At 41.6% G+C, this 17,304-nt stretch overlaps 1 protein-coding gene across 1 annotated transcript in view; it reads left to right on the forward strand.

Moving 5' to 3' along the window:
- The window catches only part of ccdc93 (CCC complex scaffolding subunit CCDC93), a 32,792-nt gene that overhangs the window by 3,732 nt on the left and 11,756 nt on the right, over nucleotides 1-17,304 (forward strand). The window contains exons 3-13 of the mRNA XM_080753017.1: nucleotides 204-298; nucleotides 533-644; nucleotides 1,365-1,463; nucleotides 1,691-1,747; nucleotides 3,855-3,955; nucleotides 7,560-7,596; nucleotides 10,800-10,898; nucleotides 11,821-11,871; nucleotides 13,892-13,978; nucleotides 15,662-15,778; nucleotides 17,180-17,242. Of these exons, the coding sequence (XP_080609143.1) occupies nucleotides 204-298; nucleotides 533-644; nucleotides 1,365-1,463; nucleotides 1,691-1,747; nucleotides 3,855-3,955; nucleotides 7,560-7,596; nucleotides 10,800-10,898; nucleotides 11,821-11,871; nucleotides 13,892-13,978; nucleotides 15,662-15,778; nucleotides 17,180-17,242 (918 nt within the window). The remainder of the gene's footprint in view (nucleotides 1-203; nucleotides 299-532; nucleotides 645-1,364; nucleotides 1,464-1,690; nucleotides 1,748-3,854; nucleotides 3,956-7,559; nucleotides 7,597-10,799; nucleotides 10,899-11,820; nucleotides 11,872-13,891; nucleotides 13,979-15,661; nucleotides 15,779-17,179; nucleotides 17,243-17,304) is intronic.

Here is a 17,304-nt window from a genome sequence, read left to right on the forward strand (position 1 = left end):
GACATGCAGCTCGGCAAATAAAAGGTGAATTGATCCCAGTGCAAGACGGAGGACGATATCACGATAAATTAAATCTCCATTTCTCCACGATACGATTAGCGTGAGTGTTTTTTTTTTATCATGATAAACGATAATATCGCGTATCGTCCCATCCCTAATCCTACCGTAACTCGGCGTGCTTGCATTTGTGTGTTTGCCAACAGGTGGTTGGCGGGATGACCTGGTGTATCACGACATGTAACTTTGATGTTGACGTGGACCTGCTGTTTCAGGAAAACTCCACCATTGGACAAAAAATGTAGGTGGTACTGCTGTGGCACTTGGGTGAACTGGTTCTGAATATGCGTCAAGAAAAGTGGCTAATTTGCAATTTGTCACGTTAACATGAGATTTCCTTATTTTGTTTCGAACATAAAGCAGGCTATCACCTTGTGTCTGAGTTGGTTTACGTATCTAGTCTTTCTTTTCATCGTGCCATTGAAATGCATGCTGGGTTTAGATTTCTTATGGTCGTATTTTAATGTAATTGCAGAGCCCTCACAGAGAAAATCGTTTCGGTTCTCCCAAAGATGAAGTGTCCTCATCGTCTGGAGCCTCATCAGATCCAAGGACTGGATTTTATCCACATATTTCCAGTCATTCAGGTCTGTATTTTGATTATAAATAATGAAATTTGACGTATTTTAAAGCTATACTGTGTAAGATGCTCAACTAGTGGTCAGTAGCCCTATAGCAAACCGCGGTCGCGTTCGCGTCTTTCGCCCGTTTTTCGTACCTTCACACCCCCGCGTCTGCCTCCACAATGCCGAGAGCTATCTTTAGAGGGGTCCCTGGTTCCTGTGCGTTCAGGCATTCCGGAGAAACGGACTACTTCACCCTGCCTGGTAGGCGAGATTACCTTTTGAGTAAAGAGACACACGGGCGACTACAAATATGGCGACCCCACTTCAAGATGCGCTGTGATTGGCCGGTAGTGTACCATGTGTGCATGATCGGCGATGTGATTGGGCAACGTATACACAACGTATACAGATGATGCAGATTACGTCATTTTGGCGCGAAATCCGGTCCACGGCCAGGATCATAGAAAACATATAAAGAGAAGGCTTCAGAAGCTGAAAATAACGGAGTGGGTGTTCTAAAACTTTAGCGATTTAACAGTTAGGACAATTTTAAGATTTGTTTTATAAAAAAAGTTACATGGTACAACTTTAAGTCATGGGATTACACACTGTGTAATGTATACTACACCTACACGATGTGAGTGTAAATTATGCCATTAGGGATTTCGCTGATTGGGAAATTCAAGAAAACAACTTCTAACCTTCTAATATAATATATTCTAATATTGTGTTTATTGTCAGTGGCTGGTGATGAGGGCCATAGAAACCAGAGAGGAGATGGGGGATTATGTGAGAGCATACTCCATATCGCAGTTCCAGAAGACACACAGCTTCCCAGAGGTACTGTTTACAAGTTACATTTAAGTTTTGCATGACATGTTGTGATATCCTATTTGTCCTAAACGGCGGCAAAGGCGCCTAAATTCCCTCTGAAATCCAGCATTACTGAGATTGCTGGATGTCATTGTCCAAAACTGGACAAGGACGGTGCTATGTGGTTGACCCACCTAACAGGACTTCTAATCTGAACTACCTTGAACACAGTTCATGAAACCCTCTTCTTCTAGGATGAAGACTTTCTTCAGAGGAAAGACAAGGCTGTGAAAGCTGTTCTGGATGTATCGGTGAGCTAAAATACACATTACGCATTATTAAACAACAAGGCAGCCTCGATGTGTGCATGCTGTAGCTAGGAAGAAAACATTGAGCTACGTTGCCTGCGTCTCATTTTATTTTGAAGGTTAAGGTTTCAATGCCCTTTTATTTTTGGCATATTTGAGGACAGAGTGTCTAAACCAGCTATCTCCAAAAAGTTCAATTTGAAAACATCAAGCTCAAGTGGAGTTAGGAGGTTTTGGCCGAAGCGCTTTTTGAGCGGTGGTAGCCGCTCCTGTGATTCGCTTTCAAGATGTTACTGGCCGTGTATGTCTGTCGCCTGCCGTGTATGTCTGTCACCGGCCATACCTCTCCTGACCACACACACAGACCACACACACACACACACGTTAAAGGAGGGGCGCTATTGAGCAGGGCAGGCAGACAACACACTCTCTCTCTCTCTCTCCCCCTCTCTCTCTCTCTCTCTCTCTCTCACACACACACACACACACACACACACACACACACACACACACACACACAGCGCAACGGTGGGGGCTTGAGTGTGGGGAACACGCACCACTGAGGCAGACAACACACTCTCTCTCTCTCTCTCTCTCTCTCTCTCTCTCACGCGTTGGTCAGGGACCGCGTTGGTCAGGGACGTGCAGAGAATGTTAAGAGAGGCAGGGGCTGACATTTCTAAAAGGGCCCTTTGGTGGACAATTCTCTCTTAAAAAGGCAGGGGCTCAAGCCCCGTTTGATGTCTGTGTGCACGTGCCTGACGACTGGCGTTGGTAAAAGCAAGAGCAGTATCATCGCATCGTCTATGCGAAGCGTGGAACAACCACGATGTGAAACGAGCAATTATAATCACACCAATGGATTATGTTTTCGTTTGAACCAAATTAGGTAGTCTACAGAGGGACGGAGGGAGTTTTACCGTGAACGTGGCTGCGTGCAGGCAGACTCGTGAGAGAAGAAATCCATGCTTTACACAGTGTTTTCGGTGGAGAAGTCTCGTAAACAGTCTGCCTTCCCGTCCCTACCAAATGAGTCGCCCGTTTAAGCTTGACTCGTTATCATTCTGAATCAATTAAAGTTACATTGTGTGAAACGTGAGCACGTTTAACTCAAGAGGCAAAGCACTGTCTGCTAGGCGGAGGACGGTCAGTGTAGGGAAAGTTCAGTAGCTGGAGGTTTATTCTTCGCTGTATGTCGGTGTCGCTAAACAAGCACCCTTTTAATTAATCTACAAGCCCACAACCTATTGGATCAGTGACGCATTGTGGACTTGTAGATCAGCCCACTTTTGCAGCGGCGAATGGAGACTTCTGCCTCGCGAGACCAGCCACATTTTAACGTTACACGCGAGAAGTGCTGCAGATTTGTTGTTTTAATTAAATATAAATTAATTCGAAGCTCTAGGGGTTGGTGGGTAAACCACCGCTCAGTTCACACGGGTGTGATTTTTACTACTTGCCATTGGTTCAAGGTCTTTTTAACCATCACACACACAGACATAAAGGGTGTTCAATAGCACTGATATATGAAAAAAGAAAATAATGTTCAAAAACCTCAAAAAGGAGTTAGCTGGTTTGGTTTTGGGCCGACAGTAACAATATACTATTTGTTTATGCCAGGGGTTCTCAAACCTTTTTAGGCTATGACCCCCAAAATAAACATATTTGAACTGGGGACCCCCACCCTGCCAAGCACTTGGAATTGTAGGCATTACATTTAATGTGACTCGGTTGAGTCGGTTCCACAGATAAATATTGTGAAAATAGCTGGTCTACATGCTCACAACGCCTCGCCGTTGTGAGCATGTAGATCGGCTATTTTCACAATGTTCGCCTCTTGCTTACTTAATATTTGACAGTTTGGCCAGTTTGGTATTAAAGTAAATAGTAAGTAAGTAGTCTTGAAAGTCCTTAAATTGTCACTTGTCACTAAATGTGCAGATACTCTGTATACACTTAGGAAAAAGAAGAAGAAGGAAAAAAAATGACATTAAGCTAATCATCTGGGGACCCCACAAAATAATTTGGGGACCCCACTTGGGGTCCCGACCCCAATTTTGAGAACCACTGGTTTATGCCATTGATTTGCGTTTTCATATCCCATTTCCAGGAAGTGTACAAGCCCCAGAGGAAGTACAAGAGACAGGTGGATGCTGGGGCGCTGGTGGACGAGGAGTCCAGAATCCACTCTACATTACTGGAATATGGAAGGTGAGACTGGACTCGCTTCCTCTCTGCCCGTTTCTCTCTCTCTCACTATCTGTCTGTCTGTCTATCTCTCTCTCCCTCCTACTCTCATTTCCTCTTCACTCAGCATAGATCCACCCATCTTCTCCTTTATCCACCAATCAGTGTTGGCCCTTCGTTTTGCTATCATTTATTCTTTGCATTTAATTAGTTTGTCCTTTCAGGTTTTCTATTTTAACCCATTTAGGCATAGAATTATTGAATGCTTTAACCAGTGAAAAATAGCAGATATACAAGCTCACAGCGCGGCACCGAGTGCCGCGCTGCGAGCTTGTAGATCTGCTATTTTTGAAAAAGTGGTTAAAATTTTCAAAGCGAACGTTTGTAACTCAAATTTTGCTTCTGGGTGGTCCCTGGAACTAAATATTTTCCGTCCGTGGCCAAATAAATATCATTTTGGGGGTCCTTCACATGAAAAGGTTTGAGAACCACTGACATAGTAGTCTCTCACGAACAGACTAACTGAGCTCCATTTAAGTGAAAAGGACCTTTTCTTTGACGATGGCTGGCCAGATTGCTGACATAGAAACATAGTCCGGCTGCCAGCATTAGCATATGTTCATAGGTATGATATTTGGTATATAGTTTTTTTTATTGGCCTAAAATGTTGTCTATATATATACATTCATGAAACCACCTGCTGACGGCCTGTCAGCATTGAGCAATTTCTTTTATAGGGGGTAAAAGTTTGGGCCCATCACTTACTATACAGTACACTATAAAGGAAAAAAAATACCCCTAAAAAATCTGCTTTAAGTATAGAAATTCTTTATTAGGAATAAACCATTGAGATGAACCATCTCGTTTTCAAGGACATCCTCAAGTTACAGATACGTACAGTATCTGTGTAGAACAAACAAAACTAAACAAATAAACAAAACAAACAAGTGAAACAAAACAAAACAGCACTAAACATAACAGGACAAATCAAACAGCATCAACAAGGGGGGACACAAATACAAACATACAACATACTGTAGCACATATAAGAATTATTGCGTCAAAGGAGTAGCATGTGAGGGGTCAAACTAGGGGTTTATAATTATTCTGAATCCATTGCAAGCATTGGTTTTGCATGAAAAACTTTCCTTGGGCTTAAAAAGCCCCCCACGAAATTGTGAAAAGTGGTGACTCATCACTAAATCATATTTTTGTGCGTCTGTTTTTAGGCCAAGGAATGTTTTTCATGCCAAACCAATGCTTGCAATGGATTCAGAATAATTATAAAGCCCTAGTTTGACCCCGCAGGCCCTCACATGCTACTTAAAGCAGATTTTTGGGGGTATTTCTTTCCTTTATAGTATAGTGTATAAATGAATGGGCCCCACACCTTTACCCCCATAAAAGAAATTGCTCAATGCTGATAGGCGGTCAGCAGGTGGATTCATGACTGTATGTATATAGACAATATTTTAGGCCAATAAAAAAAACTATATACCACATTCCATACCCCACCTCAGCCAGAACAAAACTGTCAAAAGTGATGACTCATCACGAAACCATATTTTTGTGCGGCTGTTTTTAGGCCAAGGAATGTTTTTCATGCAAAACAAATGCCTGCAATGGATTCAGAATAATTATAAACCCCTAGTTTGACCCCTCACATGCTACTTAAAGGGATATTACACTTTCAAAGTCATTTTATCGTCTAATCAGGCTTTTATGAACACCCTGAACAGTTTTTAATTTGCTTGATTCAATATTTAGATATTTGATGTAAATGTTACCAGGCCCGACAAGCCCAGGCCCTCTCCACATACACACCCATTGTAACTTCAAACTCCATTTTAACCATGATAGATTCATTAAAAACACCCGTTGTTTTTTCTGTTGACTCATTTTACCTTCCTAATACGTGAGCAGGCCGTGTTTTTTCGATAACCTTTTTCATTAATTTTTAATAATTATTTGGGAAAATGAAAAATATTTAATACAAAAATGGATTATTAAAAATAAATGAAAAAAGTTATCGAAAAAACACGGCCTGCTCACGTATTAGGAGGGTAGTTTGAGTCACCAGAAAAAATAATGGTTGTTTTTAATGAATTTATCACGGTTAAAATGGAGTTTGAAGTTACAATGGGTGTGTATGTGGAGAGGGCCTGGGCTTGTCGGGCCTGGTAACATTTACATCAAATATCTAAATATTGAATCAAGCAAATTAAAAACTGTTCAGGGTGTTCATAAAAGCCTGATTAGACGATAAAATGACTTTGAAAGTGTAATATCCCTTTAAAGCAGATTTTTTAGGGGTATTTTTTTCCTTTATAGTATATTGTATAGTAAGTGATGGGCCCAAAACTTTTACCCCCTATAAAAGAAATTGCTCAATGCTGACAGGCCGTCAGCACTCAGCAGGTGGTTTCATGAACGTATATATATAGACATTTTAGGCCAATGAAAAAAACTATATACCAAATATCATATCTATGAACAAATGCTAATGCTGGCAGCCGGACTAACATAGGGTTTTCAAAAAAATCTTAGAAGGATTCAAAAGTCACTTAAAGAATCGGGTCAAAATTCGAATTTTCACGATTTTTCAAAAATAGCAGATCTACAAGCTCGCAGCGCGGCACTCGGTGCCGCGCTGTGAGCTTGTATATCTGATATTTTTCAATAGTTAAAGCATAAGATAATGATACACAATATAATGTACCCGTTCTGAATGGGTTAATTTGTCCTTTCAGGTTTTTATTTCTATTTTAACCCCAGTGACCGAGGTTAAACATTTTTCCCAGGGGCCGATGTCAGTATCAGGATGCCCCCTCTTCCTCCTCTAGTCTCTGTATCGATCTTTCGTCTAATTAAAAAAGAAAAAAAGAAAAAAAGGGTCCAAATCATTCTCAAACAGCTGCATGTTGTCATAGTCTAAATCACCGCCACGGTGTGCGATCATTCTTCTTATGTTCTATTTAACCATCCCTCTGACATATCATTCTCTCATCCTCACTCTCCACCTCCTTGTAATAGAATGTCAGATTACCTGCTGTAAGTATAAGCGCTGCCGCTGTTTCCACTTCCACGTGAATGTGTTTGCGGTTGAACATGTCGGTTGGAGAATGCAAGCTGCTCACATACTGTATGCATGACACTTACACCCTTTGTTCTCGCAGTGGGGTCCTTGAGGGAGTTCTAGGGGGTCCCCAGCTAAATGATTGTAACCAAATCGACCCTTATGGGTCTGTACCTCAAGAGTGTACAAAGGGAACCAAATGGACCTGTTCAATTTGTACAGTCTCTGAGTTAACTTAACATTGATTTTACAATAACAATTGGGGTCTCAGAGATAGAAATGTCATTAAATGGGGGTCTGTAGCCTAAAATGCATGTCAAACTGGGGGTCCTTCATATTAAAATGGTCGAGAATCACTACTAGTAGTTTAAAAGTCCCTCAGGATGAACATGTAGTAAACAGGAAACGTCTGTCTTGTGTTTGGTAATGACTTTATGTGATGAAGGTCTGTTGTGGCATGTTCATGTTGGCTTTTGGTTGAACCTGATGCTTGACGGTTGCTGTCACTCACAAGCAGTTCCCTTATAAGTTCTCATTACTTTCTCTCTCCAGACGATATGGATTCAGCAAGCAGTCAAAACAAGACAAAGTAGGTATCTTCTTAACTAAGTAACTAATTTGATTCTGGACTATGTCATGTTTGTATACAGCTATATCTGATATGTTAGTCACAAGACGCAGTGTCACAGTATCATCAGAAAACCTTTTATCATGTAGTTGTTGGCATGTTCAAGATGGATAGGTCTGGTGAACTAACCAGAACAGACCTTGGGGGAGCCAGTGCTATTTGGTCAAAGTTTCAAATAGTCAAGTCAAGTCATCTTTAAATACCACATTTAAAAAAAAAAGCAGTTGACCAAAAGTTCTTAAATATTGTGACAACAAGGGGGGCACGGTGGCGCAGTCAGTAGTGCTGTCGCCTCACAGCTAGAAGGTCCTGGGTTCGATTCCCGCCGGGGGACACTGTGGGTGCTGGGGGCGTGTTCCCTCCTCCGCGTCATCAGTGCCCACACCCTAGGTGGGGTTGGCAAAAGGGCCTTTCTGTGTGGAGTTTGCATGTTCTCCCCGTGTCTCCTAGGGTAGATACCCTCACAAAAACATGCTGTAATCCTGGTCTCTATAATGCCTCCCCCTGGCCAGCCGGGGCGCCTGATGGAGGGGAATGGAACTGGTTGGAATAACGTGTTCCTTCCACGCGCTACGTCCAACCGGGGAAGCTCCCCCTGTCAGGTGATAAGAAGCGGCCTGATCACTCCTCATGCATTGAAGGAAGCATTAGCTCAGTTCGGGGCCCTCCCCAGGTTGGCAGAGGGAGAGTAGAGCCCAGGATTACAGCTTAGGCAATTGGCACCGGGTGAAAAAATGGGTTACAAAAATCGTGGGATAAAAATTTAAAGAAAAAAAAAAAGATTGTGACAACAAATACATTACTGTCAAAGAAGTAATAATGGCCAGTCTGCCTCTACACTTAATCACAACTAAGATTGGCTATAGGTAATCCTTTGTCCCTGTGTCAACTAGGGTTGGGGACGGTAACCGCTGTACCGCCGTACCGCGGTATACCGCGGTGTCAGGGTCCTTACCGCAGTCCAAAAAGACAATAAAGAGGCATTTTCTATTGAGAACGAGCGAGTTTTAAAACGGGGGAGAAGCAGGGACCGCATGCGCTCCATGCCGCTCTGCTCTGGGCCGCGTACCACATGTTTGGAAGCTTAATGGGCCATCAGTTTCCTTTTCATCGAAAATGAAACTAACGCTAGACCCTAGGTATTGCCGTCACGCGGAGACAGAGAAATCCCCTCTGGACACTGACTGGAGCAGCTGTCTCGTAGCAGGCAGCAGCATTAAACTTTCTCCATTATCCACACGACACAAGCATGTTTATACATACCTTGTGGCAGATTCTTTTTTTATTCATACGGACAGAGCGCGAGCCGCGAGGACTAAAACCGAAAATCAGCGATTTTACAACCTTTTGTGTCAAGTCTTGTAACTAAAACCTGTCACTCAATCAATGCAATTTGAGACGTGACTTTACAGAATCAATGTACACGATCTACCCGGGCCGTCTCTCATCTGGTTGTTCACACACAGCGTACCGTGTCTGAAAAGCCCCTGTAGCCTACGTTACTATAGTAACCCGACGCAACCCGATGCAACGTGTTGTGAGCTTGTAGATCTGCTCCTTTCGAAGCCAGACCTGCTGTGCTGTACGGGGATGTATAACTCGGGCTGTGGAGCGGCAAATTCTGGGCAGATGATTGGAATATTTTGGCTTATCGCCGAACCTTAATTGAAGATTACGGGGGTGCGATAATTACCGCAATACCGGCGGTAAATGGGAAGACGGTAACCGCGATAACAAAATGTCGATACCGAGCCACCCCTAGTGTCAACTAAAATGTTGAACGAGGCTCTGAAACAGCATTGACTGTGAGATTAGATTAAAGGGATATTCCACTTTCAACAGGGAAACAGCTTATGGGCTTCTCTCCACATTCACACCCATTGTAACTTCAAACTCTATTTTAACCATGATAGATTCATTAAAAACACCCATTATTGTTTCTAGTGACTCATACTACCCTCCTAATATGTGAGTGTTTTTTCCATAACTTATTTCATTAATTTTTGAGCGGTGGTTACACCGTCTCCTATACGTGGCCGTGTGTGTATGCGTGCGTGTGTGTGTGTGTGTGTGCGTGTGTGTCTGTATGTAGCCTGAAGTACCTTTTTTGACCACACATGTTAAGGGAGGGGCGCTGTTGTTCAGGCCAGGCCAGACACACACACACACACACACACACACACCCACCCCACACACACAGGCACCCCTCCCCCCCCCACGACCACCGCTCAGTTCACACGGGTGTGATTTTTAATAATTATTTGGGGAAATGGAAAAAATGAAATACAAAAAATAATTAGTAAAGTAAAAGTATCAATACTGCAATGTAGAAATACTCTGCCACAAGGCGAAGTTCGGAATTAAAATGTACTTGAGTAAAAGTACAAAAGTATTGGTATCAAAATATACTTAAAGTACCAATAGTAGTCATTATGCAGAATGTCCCATTGAAAAGTTTTTCAATTAATAAAATGTAGAAAAATCTTTTGAAAATCAGCTATTTTCAAATGCCGGAGATGTATCTATGACCGAAATGTATATAGGGTTGAAGTGATTTGTAATTATGATCAAAATCTACAAAGTAAATAGTAACTAAAATTAGTCTTTTGAACGGCTCTTTGAAAGGAACGGATCCCAGAGATCCGGCTCACTTCAAAGAGTCATAAATCCCATCTCTATTTGAATGTTACCCAAGACTCTTTTACATGTCGTACCTCCTCTCTCCCTCCTTTGCTGTCCATCCCCACTATTACTTTCACATTAAAATGCCCCCCGAATTACCTTCAAATACATGAGGAGAGTAGGTCGAACATTTGGCTCCACTTTATTACAGACCTGTTAATCATAATTCATCATAGTGTAATTTAAATATTCCACTAACATAAAATCTCTATGACTTTGCTTCTGACTTAATGAGCCCTGTCACCATGGGGTCTTAAAGAGGAAATCCACCCTATATCAGAATCGACAATGCTGTCCCAATGATCTGCATGTACACATCTGAGTTTGTGTGTGTGTCTGTGTGTGTGTGTATACAGTTATATACTTACTATATCCCTATATGTGTCTGAGTGTTTAATTTGATTTAAGCTCTTTTTTTCTCTCCAGCTGCACTAGTATTTACATCCCATAAATCTGTCTTCTTCCTGTTCTCCCTCCCTCAGGCGGACGAGCGAAAGGCCTCATTGGCTGCGGGGTCCCAGGCCCCGCCCCCGGGGATGACGGAGCTGTCAGAAGAGGAGGACCTGCAGGCGGCAGAGGAGGTGAGGTTATATATAAACTCAGCACAAAAAGAAAGGAAACTTGACTTCCGTCCATTATATCCCCTTAAATAATAGTATTGTGTTTGATATCATTTTTATCATTGATTCGTCACCTTTACAACGAGGTACAGCTTGTAAGCATCGGGCATTCGAGGCATGAGCTACACAGCCAAACGTGTGGGTAGCGCCGACACAACATTTGCCAACATTCGGTCCATTATATCCACCCTTTAATTATGCCAAATGGTATTGTGTTTGATATCATTGTTATCGTTGATTTGTCACCTTTACAACGAGGTACAGATTGTAAGGATCTGGCATTCGTGGAATGAGCAATACAGCCAAAACGTGTGTGTAGTGCCCCTCCAAAAATGGTCAAAATGGCCTGGCAGGCCTGCAATACTGTTTGTTCTTTTGGTGTTCACCTTTGTTGCTTGGTGCATTGAATGATTGCTCTCTTCCACAGTAATAAGGAAAAGAAAAAACAACGCATATTGGCCATTTTTACACTGTTAATGTTAAGCTCAGTGTCAGGGAAGCCCAAAACAAGAGTAAATGCCAGCAGAACAGTATTGCAAGCCATTTTGGCAAAACTTTGGTTGGTGCTACCCACACATTTGTCTGTGTAGCTCATGCCTGGAATGCCCGATGCTTACAAGCTGTACCTCGTTGTAAAGGTGACGAATCAACGATAAAAATGATATAAAACATAATACAAATTGGTAATATTAAATGGGATATATAATGGAGCGAATTCAAGTTTCCTTTCTTTTTGTGCTTAGTTTATACTACAGCATGTGGGATCATTTACATGTTTATTCTGTTTAAACCCACATTAATTCATTCAGATTCAGCAGACACCAGTCTGTTTGAGTTTTAGTTGAAATGATGTCTCTGACGGTAGTTGTCGCTTCTCCCTCAGTTGCGCATCAAGACTCTGATGACCAACATGTCTGCCATGGCAACTGAAGAGGTAGGCTGGATCTTTTATTTCCTAAAGGAAATGTCTCTTTGGTGAGCTGTTGGTGCAGATTTCTGCCTTTGGGAGGCTTGCAACTGTTATCAATTAGCCTACCCTATCTCGCGTATCAAGACAGATATTACAACATCTCCGAATGCTATATAGAGTCTGGAACTACACCTCCCAAAATCCTAGGCATTTTGTCATTTGTGCTCACAAAAATATATTTAAAAATATCTTTACATTTTAATTCTTTAATTTCCGTTTCTGCTAAGCAGCAAGATATATGCTTAGATGATTTTGATTCATATTGGAATTTGGGATACTTTTGCGCTTCTGTCAGAGCTTCCGTTGCTCCAGACTGTTTGACGGAAGCATTTCAAAATTGTGTGAGGCAACAGTCTGGCTCACGAGACTGTTCATTTCCAAATCACACTTCAGTAAAATCCTTTTTTAATATTTTCTTGCCTTCTAATCAGGGACGTGCTGGCCATTGGGAAAAGCGGGACAACTCCCGAACGGCCGGTTCATTCCCGGCCAGTCCAGGCCAGCCATTAGGAAAAAAATAAAAATAAAATGTCGGCCTTCGTTCCATTTTGGGGGCTGGGCGGCTAACAAAGTAAATCATCACTGTCGGGCAGAAACCTCGTTTCTCCAAGTGTCAAATTTGTAATTTTTTTCGCAAAGCAAAGCCCTGCTTCATCATACAAGGCTGTCGCACAAAACTAGTGAAAACAGCAGATCTACAAGCACACGTGCGAGGCGTTGTGTGCTTGTAGATCGGCTGTTTTCACTAGTTTTAATCATTTTTGAGCGGTGGTCACACCGTCTCCATAGCGTGGCCGTGTGTGTAGGTATGTATGTTTGTTTGTATGTATGTATGTGGGTGGGTGGGTCTGTATGTAGCCTCAAGCCTGTGGTGTAGTACCTTTTCTGACCACACATGTTAAGGGAGGGGCGCTGTTGTTCAGGCCAGGCCAGAACAGGCAAGGCACTCACACTCACACACACGCACGCACGCACGCACACACACACACACACGCGCGCGCGCACAGACTCCACCGCTCAGTTCACACGGGTGTGATTTTTTAAATGATAAATACAAAACAAACGGTTTTGAACATACAAGGTTTCCACCCGACAATGACTAAATATAACTCATGTAATTGGCCTACTGGCTTGTCACTTGTCATGATGGCAAATCTTTGAGTAGCAGCAGCGCTATAGAGAGATCTCTCTCTATAGCGCGCAATGAGGGCCTCTCCAACTCTTTTTCCCGGGCTGAATCAGGGGCCCAGCACCTCCCTGCATCTAATAGAACAAGACGAAAACTAATTTAGAGCAGGCTCCCTATGTACATTTGCTATTTTAGCTGTTTTTGCTCCCCCCTCCATAAAAGAATGATATTTTATTTAAATCTATTTTATTTTTAAATAGATTAAATTGAACATGTTATGTTAAAAACATTACTTGAGTTTACCTAGTAAACAATTATGATAACAATAATTTAATATATCCCCATGGCTTGGCGTCCATTGTTTTATTGTCTGTTTTGTTGCTTTTGGGAATGGGGAATAATAAATGAATCAAAGTAGAGAGACAATTATTACATAATCGTCTAATTGCAATTATTTGAGGTAATCACAATTATTTTGCATAATCGTCATAATCGTTTCCATGTTGAGAAATGTTAATATAGTTTCAAACACTTTAAAAAAAAAAGTAGTGGAAATAGCCGATCTACAAGCTCACAACGGGTCGCGAGCTTATAGATCGGCTATTTCCACTATCAATGTTATTTTAAGTATTAAGTTGTCAAATATGCCAGTAATTTCTTTGTATATAGTTATGTGTCATAATTGCCATGTGCAACTTCAAAGCCTACAAGCCAAACAGAAATGTAATTGTCAACGACAAAAACACAATTAAATTGTTAATCGCAGTTAATTGACAATTAATCGTCATGTAAAATATCATAACGGTGACAGCCCTAACCATGTTGTATATTGACTGTGTGGTGTATTCCCTCCAGGGAAGGCTGACGGCCAGTGCGGTGGGTCAGATAGTGGGACTGCAGTCTGAAGAGATCAAACAGATGGCCTCAGAGTACGCTGAGAAGGTTGGCATCAAACACTTAACAATAACACCAGTTGATACTAGCTTGCACATTGCACTCAGATTGACTTTTGGTACAGGGAATGATGCATTATAGTTCATTTGCCAAATGAGCTCACAACCTGTTGCAGTAGGCACATCATGCTTGTAAATTTGCTTTTGTAAGTGAGCGTGTAACTCTGCTTGTTCTAAGTGTAGACTAAGTACATCTCCCTGTACTCCTCTAGAGCAGTGGTTCTCAACCTGTATAAGTGTATAGAGGGTATCTGCACATTTCTAAAGTGACAATTTAAGGACTTTTTAATACCTCTAAAATGACAAATTAAATATTGGTCAAATTGTCAAATATTTGAGGCAGAAAATTGTGAAAATAGCCGATCTACATGCTCACAACGCTTCACGTTGCGAGGCGTTGTGAGCATGTAGATCTGCTATTTTCACAATATAATCGTGTTACACAAAATGTAATGCCTCAACTCTTCGAGGCATTACACATGCTCGTCAGGGTGGGGGTGTCCCGAGTTAAAATATGATTATTTTGGGGATCGCGGCCTGAAAGCTTGAGAACCACTCCTCTAGAGTAGACCAATTTGGTTAAAATGTGCAAGGATATCTTGCCTGTGTAGTTTTGTTTAATTTGTGTAAGTTGTAAGCTGCAAGCTTGTCTGGCAAACAGGCGAATAAGAGCAGACTGGACCCTTTACATTTCAGGACCTTGTAACTACGTACCATTACATTAACATTAGTGGTGGATGACGTACAGTTATTGGGCAAAGTCAAAGCCAGTATTTCTAACAATCTTTTGGAAATGTTAATGCAACCATACCTCATTGACCATTGTTGTGAGCTTGTAGATCTGACATATTTTGGCCGAATGTTCGCCTTAGAATAGGGAAACTAGTGTTCACGTGGTTAACAAATAAATGTACAGTACATACTCTAAGAGGAAATAGGCCTGTGGCCTGTATACTGTAAAATGTGTAAGGAGGTGACGATCAGTCCTGGGTCGTTACTCAACTTGACTTTAGCCTATTGGAGTACCAGATGGGTTGGATTTACTTAAGACCTTACAGAGATATAATACAAGGTGTGAGAGAAAAGTATAACAATTTGACAGCGAGTTTCAAATACAAAAACGAGCACTATCAACATATTATCACTTACTTATAAGTAAGTTTGACGCTCTTTTAAGTTGGTGTTGTTAACCCATTTAGGCCTAGAATTATTGACTGCTTTAACTATTTTTGAATAATCGTAAAAATCTGTGCAAATTTTTCAATATTTTTCAAAGCAAACTTTTTAACTAAAATCTCTGCTTCTGGGGTGTCCCTGGAACAACATGTTTTGAGATGGGAGTCTGCGGCCAAATATATGTAATTTTGGGGGTCCTTTACAAGAAAAGGTTTGAGAACCACTGATTTAGAGGAAAGGTTTAGAAGTCGGGTCAAAGATCGGGGTGAAAGATATTCAAAGACTTGCACACATTTTCACGATAAAAAAAAAAATAGCAGATCTACAAGCTTTGCTGTGAGCTTGTATATCTGCTATTTTTCAATGGTTAAAGCACAAAATAATGGTTAAAGTGGTTAAAATCTAACGCGACTCGGGCGCGTATTTGAGAGTTAATGTATCAAAGATGGGTCATGTCTTGGTCATCTAACGTGAGGCCTGTCTTCCTGTCTTCCAGCAGTCTGAGCTGTCCTCAGAGGATCGTCCAGAGAGGTACGGTCCTCTCCAGCAACACAGGAGGACGGTGGCCTCGCTCAACAAACAGATCCAACAGAAAACCACACAGCTTCAGGAGGTCAGGAGGGCTGCACTCCACTGCACCATTTAGACCTGAGGCCCATTCTAAAAAGCGCCTTCTAAATCCTCACCTAAGTTTTCTGAAAAACGAACAAATATTTATTATTTATTGTAAAAATGACAATAAATGTCATTATGTCCTGCAAAGCTTGGCCAATGCCCCGCTTTGCAGGACGGACATACAGTACATACGGACGGACGGACATACGGATGGACAGACATACATACACAAAGCAGTTGGCACCGCTCACAGCTCACAAGCTTGTAGATCGGCTATTTTCAGCACTTAACACCTGAGAGCAACCAAACACTCTCTTCTCCACTAGTCCCTCTCTAACGTTTTAGTCTGTTTTTTATTTGTCAATATATTTAGTCTTAGTTTTAGTCATCACAGCTTCATTTTTATTTAGTTTTTATTAGTTTTTGTCAGTGAAAAAAACGCAGTCGACAAACATTTTTCGTCATAGTTTTAGTCGACGAAATCAACACTGATGTCGCTATATACAAAAGGGGTTCCCGGATTGAAAGGTATAGTTACGAATAGGGGTTCCCGGGATTAAACACTATTTCATACATCGTTGTATGACGGAAGCAGATCTAAATGTATTAACTCTCAATGCGTCAGGATGTGATGCGTTGTTAGCTTTTAAATCTGCTTTTGCTATTTCTGAATATTTGCATCTCTAGTGACTCGACCAACATGGGGGGGGGGGGGGGGCACCAGTAAGTGGTGTAAGTGGTTAGCATGGATATTTAATCACTTCATTTGAATTTGTCTGTAGTGGCATTAAAGGAGTAGTTCACCCCCAAAATGACTTTTTTTCTATTGATTACTCATGCTATGGAGACTTGAGTTCAATAATATTTTTTCGTATTTGTCGCATTCCTAAAACAAAACATTTATTTGAGTAAATTTACCCCCATTGATTCCGGATGGGGACCCGAATGCATTTGGGTCCCCATCCGGAATCAATGGGGGTACATTTATTGTAATCAAATTATTGTCTTACGAATGCGACAAAAAACCAAAAATATTATTGAACTCAAGTCTCCATGGCATGAGTAATCAATAGAAAAAATGTCATTTTGGGGGTGAACTACTCCTTTAATGCAGAAAGTGTTGAATGTGCAAAAGAATAAAACCGTGTATTTTACCACAGCAATATGCATGTGTTATTGGGGCGCCTGCTGGCTTACTGGTCCAGGCGCATACCACTAAGGCATTGCCACATAGGCGGCATCGCTGGTTCGATTCCTGATCTGGACAACCTTTGCCGCGTGTCACTTCCCATCTCTCCCCCCATTTCCTGTCAGTCTACTGTCCTATCAATAAAGGCATAAAAGCTCAAAAAAGACAAACCTTTAAAAATATGCATGTGTGTTTCCACTGTGTTTTCAGCTACAAGCCAAGCATGAGGAGGTGAAGACTGGATGTGAGGAGGCCAAGAGGAGGCTGACAGAGGTAAGACAGCTCAGAGGAATCACTCAAATTAAGCTTGAATTAATGTTGTTGGTGTTGTGGGA

This window comes from Nannobrachium achirus, assembly GCF_963921795.1.
Source record: "Nannobrachium achirus genome assembly, chromosome: 22".
Taxonomy (NCBI): domain Eukaryota; kingdom Metazoa; phylum Chordata; class Actinopteri; order Myctophiformes; family Myctophidae; genus Nannobrachium; species Nannobrachium achirus.